This window comes from Platalea leucorodia (genome assembly GCF_965183815.1).
Source record: "Platalea leucorodia genome assembly, chromosome: Z".
Classification (NCBI taxonomy): domain Eukaryota; kingdom Metazoa; phylum Chordata; class Aves; order Pelecaniformes; family Threskiornithidae; genus Platalea; species Platalea leucorodia.
The window spans coordinates 4,681,582-4,693,343 of NC_138858.1; the positions used below are offsets into that span (position 1 = coordinate 4,681,582).

At 40.9% G+C, this 11,762-nt stretch overlaps 1 protein-coding gene across 1 annotated transcript in view; it reads left to right on the top strand.

Annotated features, from left to right (window-relative positions):
* The window catches only part of LOXHD1 (lipoxygenase homology PLAT domains 1), a gene marked incomplete at both ends in the record, with an annotated part of 150,708 nt that overhangs the window by 57,560 nt on the left and 81,386 nt on the right, over positions 1 to 11,762 (top strand). Inside the window, 5 exons of the mRNA XM_082335370.1 lie at positions 7 to 161; positions 3,314 to 3,474; positions 9,970 to 10,046; positions 10,885 to 11,081; positions 11,416 to 11,608. Of these exons, the coding sequence (XP_082191496.1) occupies positions 7 to 161; positions 3,314 to 3,474; positions 9,970 to 10,046; positions 10,885 to 11,081; positions 11,416 to 11,608 (783 nt within the window). The remainder of the gene's footprint in view (positions 1 to 6; positions 162 to 3,313; positions 3,475 to 9,969; positions 10,047 to 10,884; positions 11,082 to 11,415; positions 11,609 to 11,762) is intronic.

An 11,762-nucleotide genomic window follows, 5' to 3' on the forward strand; every position in this document is an offset into this window, starting at 1 on the left:
CCACAGTGATAAAATACCGGGTGACGGTTTGCACTGGGACGGTAAGTGGGAGTGGTACAGATGCCAACGTCTTTGTCTGCCTCATTGGTGACCAGGGAGACACGGGAGAGCGAGTTCTCTACAACTGCATCAACACTGTCAATAAATTTGAAAAAGGCAATGTAAGTTCACACAGCAGCTCCTTAAGGCGTGTTTTAAAGTATGTGATGGTTTGTAGATTTTTTTTTTTGAGATGTGTATTTGTAAACTTGTCTGATTTCCTTGCCAGCTTGGGCTAGGGCAGTAGGGAGAAATCAGTCATGTCCACAGAGCATCATAACAGGTTGCAGCCGGAGGGAGATTTAGGTCAAGGACAGAGTGTCTATGCTTGAACATCAGTATGTTCATAAAAGAGTCTCCTGGTTTGCTCCCCAATTAAGTACTGACAGTTGAAATTGCATCTTCAGATTGGGGAAGGCTTCCAGGAAAACTGTCCATCTTCCAAGAACAAGAGGGAGCCTTTCCCCTTCCCTCTAATGTGGCAAAAATTTGGCTCCCGGGGCAAAGGAAGAAAAAGCATCCTGTTTAATGTGAAAATCAGAACCGAAAACCTAACATGTGTCTTTTATATTTCCTCCAGTCTCTCCTCAACCATGCTGCACTCAATTTTTGTGCCTTATTTTCAGTCTGGTTTTCAACATGTTTTCGTATGTTGTGTCCTCAATGGAGGTGGGTGGAAATGGCCTGAACCGAAGATAGAGCTTGTTCCCTGGAAAGCTGGAAATAATGAAGAGGTCAAACTGTAGTTAAAGACCTTGCAGCATTAACAAGCAAATAGTGAGCTGAGCTGATCTATGGGGTTAACCTACTTAATATGTATTCAATTATAAGGCACATTTTGGATCTCTAGGGTCCAGCTTAGACTGGTAAAATGTAACCAGTATCTCCCTGAGGAGATTTTGAGAATCTGATCACAGAACTCTGCAGATTTTCCACCTTTTGTGTCATTATTTGATTGAAGATTTGGAATGGAAACAAAATGAATATAAAAGGAGGTCACATTTTCAAAATTGACCATTGAATTTAGGCTTCTGAAATACACAATAACTTGTTGGATTTGCCTTTGAATGTCCAGAATTTCCAATTCCTCACTGAAATCACTGAGCTTTTTAGACTTTAAAAGAACTTTCATCAGGGTTTTCTTGTGCCTGTGAGACCTGTCCACGGAAACACGTGGCATTTACATAGTGTGAATGTTAGTTCTGCTTCTAAATGATATAAAGGCTTGCAGACATGGACATTGCAAACATCATATTTTTGCCTGTGCACTTACATTATAGATTTTTTATTTTTAAAAGGTAAATCCAAGCTGTAAGGGACAACATTTTGTCATTTGACAAACTCTAGTTTTGTCAAAATGGTAGCAAAATGAATCATGTTTTGGTGGTAGTTTGAAGACTGTTTCAATGGAGTTCCAAAGGAAGACGCTTGGTTCACAGAAGATACATATATTTTAAACACAGATGATGACTATTTTATTTTTACTCCCAAGAATGAGTTATAGGGTAATTCACATGAAGGGAAAAAAAAAAAAAAGGAAAAATAATTTTGGAAATCAATTAGCGTGATTAATAGTATCCAGATGATATAAACCAAACTGGAATCTGTTAATGGAAAACTGCTCTCTTGGCATGAGGAGCCGAAAGCTGCTGAATGAATTGGAAGCTGTTTAAGGATTGATCCTGACAAACTTAGAGCTCATATATTCAAGAGACTGAATGAGTATATCTACACTGATTAACTCAGATACCCTGTTAAAAAGAAATGTAGCTAAGTCAGTGCAGTCTCTAATCTACAGCCACTTAAACCAATAGTACCTTGATTACCAATTTAACTTGAAAAGCTTGCTTGCAGATGCAAACTAACAGCCTGTATAGAAGGTAAAATTTAAAGATGCCTCTAAATTAGGTGTTTGCCTTGCTACAGTTCCATTTAGTTATCTAGTCATTAATTTATATCAGCTGTTAATAAGTCAGATGAACATCAGGCCTAATGAGTTAGACTTCATTGACTTTGACTCAGTGAGATTTTGATACCTTAAATCCCCAATTCAGCAGTTTTGAGTATATTGGTAATACTTATTCATATATGTAAGTAAGTAAGTCCATCATTAGCACTTAAACCAGTGACAGTATGTTTAGTTGTCTTTATTTTAAAGGTCAGTTTGGAGTTCTGAATGATGGAAAAAATTACAATTATTTTAATAAATTTAAATATTTAAATAAATATTGCCTTGCCACTACACTTTCTGGGAGCTAGCTGGATATATACTACCACCATATGTGCTTCACGGGCTTTTGGGAGATGAAGAACAAACGAATCACAGTGTTTGGTTAGCTTTCTCTTACCTAATGAGGCATCTCAGCCAGATGGTGACCACAGCAGTTGTGTCTGTTTGTTGGTCTATAGCCTTCAGATATGCTGTGTATTTATACATACATGAGTGTGCATCTGTAGATGTACCATAGATACTTGCCTGGCCTGATTCCCAGAGGAGTAACTTGCTCTTTTAATACATCTCTCTTCCTTCAGCCATTGGCAACTGCTGCTCCCAGTATGATCTTGGGTAACAAAGCTCTGGTGCTGAGGGGCCATCACTTGGGCTAATCTGTAGGTTGGTGATTTGAGCCCTTTTCCGGTGGGGGAAAAAAAAAAAAAGACATAAATTTCATGTCTCTTGTGGGGTATTAAGGGTATTTAGCTGCTGGGGGTTAGGTTCACACCAACCTCTGAAGACAACGCTTAGAGCAGCTGGAAATACCCCCCTGCAGCCATGCCTGATGCTACCATGCCAGGAAATGGTTGGGGTTAAATTGTGCTCAGTAGTCCATGTCATCTGAATTTAACATGGGGTAATGTCTTTGAACTGTACCTCTAAATACCTCTGTGGATTTGGTCTAAAGTGACCTGCCCTGGGTTTCCCAGAAAGCTGATATCTGAGCAGGGATTTGAATTTGGATTTTGTGCCTCTCTGTATGAAGTTCTTAATAATCAAATCACTTTTCTTTTTTTTACAGTTGTGGAGGGAATGCAATGATGTGGGAGATTTAAAATGCTGGCAGATCATATATTTGTAAATCTAATATTATACATCTAGCACAAATATTCAAGCTTTCATTCTTTGGTAAATTAATTCATACTTTTTCCTTCATCTTGTGAAGAATTATCTTGCAGCATGCGGATGATGTTGGTTTGATTGCAATAATAAATTTGGTTTGTTTGCTTGTTTTTAAGGAGAAATATTGCCTTACCTTTTTTCTTCTCCTTCTCAAAGGCTGATGAATTCTTCGTTGAAGCAGTAACGCTGAAGCAGGTGAGGAGGGTGAGGATAGGGCATGATGGCAAAGGAGGAAGCAGTGGCTGGTACCTTGCCAAAGTGATAGTGAGGGAAGAAGGACAGCCAGAAAGTGAGGCTGTGGAATTCCCCTGCTACAGGTACTGGCAAAAATGCTTGTAAATTATGCCTCCATCTATGCATTTACCAGAGTTTGAAGAGCCTAGCTGTTGTTCCAAGACTGGAATTTTCTGAGCACAGCTTAATCCTTTTTATGTATTCATTCATTTATTTTTGCTAAGCCTGAAAGCAAAAAGTGTGGATTGGGAGGTTTAAGATACGGTTAACTCCCCTTACCAAATGAACAGCAATCTGAATTGTGAACTTCTCAGCAATTAGCTCAGTAATACAGAGAATTTCCAAAAGGCAAAATGCAACCTTCCAGTACCACATCCAGTGTCACTGCAATTGCCTGCTGCAGAAACACTCTCTGCAATCTGCTGCAATCTGCTAGCTTTATTGCATGTGCGGGACGAGGTTCTGGTCCCTCATATGCACATCCCATCTTTCCAGGAGCAATGGGATGCTATTTTTGTGTTGGGAGAATGCAAAATTGTTATGCTGCCATCTTGAGAGCTCCTTGCGTGAAGGGAAATGCATATCATGCAGACAGAGACAGTGCTAGAGAAGAGGTCTGTAACTTACCCCTATAGGTGGGTTATGAATGTATTCTTCTCTTTCCTAGACCATCAAGTGGCCAAAAGAAATGTGCTGTACTGAGGCTACCCGTGGGAAACAAGATGCATCATCTGTCCTGGCACTAACTAGGGTCTGCCTCAACATTGCAGCACAAACTAGAGAACTGGGTGAAAACATAAGAGACTAATTTCAGTGTAGCTCAGTGTCCTGTAATATCCCACTTGCCCTCTCAGGATGTTCATCCTGTAAGATGGAAGTCCACTGAGCTCCACTTAACAACATCAAGTACCTGTTCTAAAAAGTCATGTCCTGGGGGACAAGTGGAATTGTAAATCTCAAACGCAATTATTTTTAAATTGCAAACAAAGGTAAGACTGCTAAACTGGTTACTTGTCTCTTGTCACAGTAAATCAGGAAGAACTCCACTATAATGAGGGTAGTCAGCCAAATACAAAACAGGAGCCAGCCCCAGCCTCTCTGCATTGCTAAAGCCACGTCACATCAGAGAGCAAACTCACTGGGGAGACAGCACGGAGCAGCAGATGCAATGTCATCTTGGTTGTGAAAAGCAAGCCAGTCTCTCCCTTTTCAAAGAACAAACCACCATGTTGTCTCTGCTGCCTTTTGATACATATTTAACAACCATATGTTTTACTGAGTTAAGCAGGCAAGCGAGACAGGTTTTTTACTTGGACATGAAGTGTCCACGTGAAGAGCTGTTTTGCTCAGACTCCTCAGAGATATTTCTGTGTCTAACTGCACTATGCAGCTCGCTCATTTTAGAGATTTCTTTTTGAATTATCTCCTTACTTGACTGTATAACTGGGTGTCTTCCCTCAGCTTGGAGTGATGACCCCCTTCCCCTGAGGTTTATGCCTGTGGGTCAGAAGCATCAGAGTCCATGGGGCATTCCACTCAGGCCAGAGACCGAAAAAGGAGGGAGAAAAAACATCCAAGACCTTATCTCCAAAATATTAATGGGGTGCAATCAGGCTTCAAGTCACAAGTGGTGGAATTCCACTCTTCTTGCCTTTCTTAATGTCTCTTTTTCCAAGTGATATCAGTTGTTCATGCAGCTTTGTTTGCTGTCCTTGTGCCAGCATTATCTCTTCCTCTCAGATTGAGAAGGTAACATGACTGATCACCTCCAAACACAGGGACAGCTGCTCCCTCTCACTATCTTTGGTGCCTGTGTCTCTTGAGAGACTGGGGCATCATCGCAGTATACAGGTGTCGTCATGGAGTCTGGAGATATCTGAGGGCGAAGGTGCTCACCCACTGCATCCTCCGCGTGAGGGATAAATATCTCCATGACCTGCAGTGTTTGGATGTTCCCCTCCAGTCCTGTAGGCCAAGGACAGCTCATGTCCTCACCGCTTGGGCAGGTGCTCAGAGAGGCCTGCTTCACCTGCTTCTTCAGAGCCAAGATGTTGAAGAAGACTTGGCCAAGATGAGCAGCCTTCTTTCAGTGAGCCAATGCAAGCGAGGTTAGATAGAGACTCCATCCGGGGGACACCAGGGAAGTTTCCGTTTCTGCATTGCCAGTCTGTGGCCAGCCAGTGGACATGCTGATGTTCTCATTGCCTTCATCTCCAAGACCTGATTAACTTCCACTCTTCTACACAGCACAATTGCATGGTCTGGAGAAGACAACTTCTGCTGCTGTGTCCTTATTGAAAGATACTCCATTGACGTTCTGCCGCTTAGCTGCTACTGTGAGACAGCTAGAGGACAAAATGCCTTCCAGCAGAAACACATCTCACTCATGCAGAAAGCTTCACGGGCTTCTTACCTTTGTAAAAACTAGGCTGTACCAGCATGTGGAGAGCAGATATTATAGCAAAGAGCTGGCTAACCAGCTTCCACTGTAATTAATGTCTATAGGATATCCTTATAGATCTTCATTGCATATAACTCATTGAAGTCTCTGTTCTTGTTACTTACATATTCATATGCATGGCTATGTTTCGTCTTTTAATTTGAAAGCTTTTTTATGACTCTATAGAAACTTCTATTACCTAATAGTCACAAGAGCTGTATGAGAAGAACTGACTGTTGTACAAGGGAGCCAGCAGAGATAAAGAGAAGCTAAGTGGATTAATTGTGAGTTTGTGTCAAATTCAGGAAGAGCATCAAGAAATAATGACTCCCAGGCCTGTGCTTTCAACTCTTAAAACAGTTGGCTGTAAAGGGCTTGTAGCTCTTCTTAGATTCAGTGATTTTTAAAGCAGCCATTTGATCTGTGCTTGCAAGAAGTAAATGTAAGTAACTTCTCCAAGTTTTATTTGCAGAATTACTAGTACATCACTTGTATGCATTGCAGTATTATTCCTCCCTTATGACCGTACAACATTATAATATCCATGCTTTTAGGGACTGGACACTGAATCATTCAGTGGCACAACAATTTATACCTTATAATACCTGGTGTGGTTTAGGTATTTTGATGATGAATACACTAGAAAGTTCAAAGCAAAGGAGTTCACCTTTTGCCCCAGAACTGGAGCCAAACCTTTTTGAAGCTCAGAACTGAGTTCTTCAGATTTAATTTTCTCCTCAAGGCTCGGTGGAAGTCCAGGAATGGACTATCTGACATTCTCTAAAATAGCCTATTTTTCATAATATTTATATCCCAGACAGAAATGAATTTTCAATCAGGCGAAGTCATGAGCTCGTGATAGGATAGAATTTTATATGCTATAAATCATTACAGCTCCACTGAAGTCTTCAATGATACTTCACTGCATTTTTTTCTAAGCATATGGACTGCACCATCCTAATTTTTCTTCAGCACAAGCATAAGGGAACATCGTTAATTCTCTGAAGAACAACAGACAGACTATGGATGGGATAATGCACTAGGAGGCTCCTGTGAAAGAACATTTATTCAGTCAAATGCCAAAAGTGTTCATCATGCAAAGGATCCAGAGAAACCTCCTTTTGTTGCCTAAAAATAGACTGAAATGTCTATCTGTTTTACACATATTTATATATATAGGTTATATTTAAAGACACACACAAAAATACATATGTATCTCTGAATCTAACAGATGCGCTAGTCATTCTAATTGCACAAAGGCAATCATCTACTGGATTTCAAATGCTATATATGATGTCATACCTTATTTTTTTTCCAGTGCTTCCTCTGATCATCTAGAAATTCTCTCTGAAGTGGCTTTCATGTCATATTTGTGTCTGCTTTGGGTTACTGGACATACAATATCTCTTTAGAACTAAGCATATGATACAGGACATGACTACACCCTTGCAAAACCCACCGTGGCATGTGAATTACATGCACTGAAATCATATGGAAGCTCTGGTAAAATAAAAGATTTTGACAGGTCTTTTATGCTAGGAATATGATGGCACTATACTGAAAAATTCTATTTTCTGCAACCTGATGTGTTTATAATGTGCCAATACATTTGTATTTAGTGTAAGACTATAAACCCCTGGTTGCAGTCCGCTGCGCAGTGATATGCTATTGGAATGACACTGAAGTAAAATTAGAATATTGCAGCATATGTGCTGAAGGGGAGGAACACAATGGCATTGCTTATCTAAATACTTCCTCTGTCACTAAAGTCATCTTCTTGAGAAAACAGTGCTTCTGCCACTTCTGGCTATTCTTTTGGCTGAAACAAAGTAAGAAGCCGTAATCCACTTCTGCTGATAAACCTCCCTGTTCCTCTTCCAGTCCAAGACATACTCCTCTTGCCATCAGTAGGTACTAACATTGGTAGAAAGAATTTCTTTATCTAAGGGTGTGTCCTCCTTTTTGGATTAATTTTTTTTTTGTCCATCCTCACTGCTGAAGCAGTTTTAACATTTTCCATGCTGCACACAGAGATCTGTTTCTTGTGGAACGTATTTTCATGCTGCCAGCTTGGCGCAGAAGCGGTTCACCCAGTTTCATCCCATGGTTCCTTAACACATCAGCAATGGCAAAGGTGACAGAAAAGAACAGCATGTACACTGGCAGCATAAACAGCAGCTTGCAGAACAAAAAAACAGCAGCAGGAAAGCAGAAGTGTGCCTACCTTGTGAGCTTCTGCCTTCCTGAAGGCCTTGCTGAATTCAGTGGTCCTGGGGTGGTGGACTCAGGCTTGAATTTTGTGGGTCCTCCCAGTTAACATCCATGTATGCAGAAGCACCTTGACTTTTGGGATGATGTGATCCCCTAGCCATTGGATACCTGTCCAAGGACATGAATCCTGTGCCAGCATCAAGAACTACATGATACAAAGGTATTAAGGACCAGTTCTAACAGGTAAAAAAAATCTCCCAACCCTAAAAAATCACTAAAGACTTCCTTTCTTAAGACAACGTGGTGTCTTGGCATGCTCCTCTTCTGCCCTCCTTGCACTCCAACCTTCTCAGCTTTTGACATCAATGTCATGGTCTTCCCCACAGATTTTTCTGATCCTCTATCCCCACTACACCTCTCAGCCTCCACTGAGGCACAACACCGCACCTGATGCCCTCACATGGTGTTCCTGTGATCATCACATGTTCACGTGTTCATCACCTTCATGCTGACCCCCTTAGCTTTTAGCCCTTTTCAAGCCACCTGCACATGGCCACCTGCTTTACAGAGTGAAAGGGAAGAATACGGGGTAGACTGCATACCCGACAACCCACTGAATCTTAGAGGGGAGCTGGGAGTGGAGATGTGTGTCTTTGTGGTGGGGCTGTATGCACCTCTTTTGCATGGGGGCTTTGCTGCTAGTGCTTCTGGGGCCAGCTGGCTCCAGCTTATGTTTGGATTTCTTTCCCAGTGCTGGTTTTCTGCATGGTTTCTTTGTGGTTATTGTTTTCTTCTGCGTGGGAAGGGAGAGGAGACTAAAAAGATAACCTTCCTTCAGATGACGAAATGGAGACCTATCATCCTTGGTTTTCCAAAATATTTGGTTACTTCTTGGTCACCATGATAAGTCCAACTGGTCATGACAGTAAGCTGTGCTGGCTTATTACCAGAAAGATATTATAAGATTGATCCAGCTCTCAGTGGGCATTAGTTCATGTACCCAGATCCTTGTTATGAGGGTTATTTGCTGGTTTCCTCATGTGCTGGCTCATCAGCAAAATTAAAAGTGGAAACTTAACTGGTAAGTGAGCTCCCCTCCTTTTTGCTGTGAGGGTTGGCCAAGGAGAACACATGTGGCACAGCGATGTTGCAGGATGAGTATGATGAGTTTGGGGCTGTAATTCCTTCATCCCTGAGGCTCAAGGAGCAGCTGTGAAGGTTACCAGATTAGCAATTGGTTCCCCTCCATTTTCCTTTCAGTTTTTTTTCCCTTGAGATCATGCTGCCTTCTGATTTGTGCCTGGCTCTTCTTAGTTAGCCTAGTTGGATCATTAGATTAATGTTAAGAAACAAGGAAAATCCTTCCTTTTGCTGGTGCGAGCTGCCTCCACATACCCAGCCCTGAAAATGCGAACAACATAATTCATCCCCTCCCTGGTGGAGAAAAAAGGGTTATATACTTATCTGTAAGGAAGGGAAAAGTGACGATAAACTAGAATAAGCAGACACTAAAAAAGAAGGGGGTTTTAGTAACTTAGCTGCTATAAAGGTTGTAATCAAGGTGGCTAGTATTAAAGGCCGCAAGTATTTCTGCTCAATGAAGGTCAATGTTTTCAAGAGACTAAGACTGCCCATTTACAGGAATAACTTGTGGCTATAGAGTTTGTGCTATCCAGACAAATGGACATCACAGTAGATGCTTATCTAGGGTTCTCATGATCTCTCGTCTTGGAAAAATGGAGGTTTAAAGTGTGACTGCCATTGGGTCTGGTCAAGCTCCTGCAAAATTAACAGAGATACAGAGTCCTGTAAAAATATCTTTTTGACTATGGTGTGGAATTTTACTATGTGTGGAGCCAGCCTGGATTTTGAAAGGTCTAATAGGTCCTAATTATTCAAAGGTAACTTACTTCTGTTTGTAAACCAGATGGCTTGACAAAAATGAGGATGATGGTCAGATTGTCCGAGAATTAGTGCCCGCTGGGGAGTCACCAATGCTAAAAAGTGAGTTTAGCTTGGAAAAAAGAAGGTCTGGGTTTGAGCTGTGTATGCACATATTTACTTGCTTTATTCTACTTAATGATTCATGTCAGTTCACAGTAAATCTACTGGGCTTTTTTTACCATTCTTATGCAAGAAGCTGCAGTAGGTCACTCGGGGGGAAATGCTTCTGACCCTTAAATCCTAGTTTATGAATGGGATTAATTTGCATAAAAGAGAATAATTGCAACATTATATATGTAGAAAGAAACTTTGATTTTTAATGTCGTGATTTGTTTAAGAATTGCTTTCTCTGAAGGATCTTGAATTGCCTCTGCTTTAGCAGAGTAAATTCCATTGAATAACATTGTGTTCCCAGAAGAAAATCACCAAAAAGATTACATTGTCCTTTTCTGGAGAACCAGGGCTCCAATACTACAATTTTCTTTAGAAAACAGTGCTTACAGAGCTCAGGTTGAGATGCTTTTTGTTTTGTTTTAGAAAAAAAGTCAAAGCTATTGAATTAAATTGTAAGTATAAAAAAAGTGAAATCACTTCACTTGCCCAAGGTCATTTTCATGGCTTGGTAATCATCTAACAGTGAGATGGAGGAGTACAGAATATTTTCTGCTTATTAGTGTAACTGTTGCATCTTTCATGTTTTGGTGAATAACTTCAAAGTGTGACAGCTTATCCAGCATGGCCCTAAGATGCTGGGTGCATGAATGAAAGAGCAAAGTCCTCTCTCTCTCTCTCTGTCGCTGGAGCGCCCCTCCCCTATATCTGTTTGAAGCCAATTGCCAGGCTGTGTACTGGAAATGGCACTCACGTGTCTGTATTTTGTACATTGATCTCACTTTAGATGTCAGTTATCACATCAGCGTGAAGACGGGAGATATCCCAGGTGCCAGCTCAGACTCCAAAGTTTTCATCAAACTCTATGGTGAAAAAGCAGACTCCAGCAAAGAGCCTCTCTTAGTCTCTGATAATGATCTAGGCAATTATTTTGAACGTGGTCGAGTGGATGAGTTTACTCTAGATACAATGGATATTGGGAAGGTAAGAATTAATTGCAGGTGGCTCTGTGCTTCGTGCAAGTGGGTTAACTCAGAATCAATATATAGCTATGGACTGAATGTGATGTAAGAATCTCTGACCTTTGCATTGGACATTAAAAAATACATTTTGTATAGACTGTTACGTCGGCAGTCTAGCATACATGCTGGCATGTGAAGAGTGTGTTTTAAGTTTCTAGTTAAATACATATATAAATGGTTTACATGAATATGGTGTAAGAACAGGTTGCCAAGGCAAGAAGGTTTTTATATCTTAAGTAAATTCTGTTGTGTTGGGTTTTTTTCTGCCCTCTTGGTTTTTGTTTGCTTTTTTAAAGATCAACCGAATACTGATTGGACATGATAACGTGGGTCTCCGGTCTGGTTGGTTCCTGGCCAGTGTCCAGATTACGGTTCCAGTCCAGGGAAGACAGTACATGTTCCCCTGCAACCGATGGCTCGACAAAGATGAAGCTGATGGCAGGGTGGAGGTGGAGGTCTACCCAAGTGAGATTATGCCTATTGAGAAATGTGAGATAAAACACATTGAGAAATGTGTGCTTTTTTATAAGTAGGACTAATTTTGTATTACTAGCATTCTTAAAAGACCATGACACCACTGTGTTAGACACTAAAACCAAAAAGTCTCTGTCCCAAAGAGCTTATGTTGGTGAGGAAAGTAACT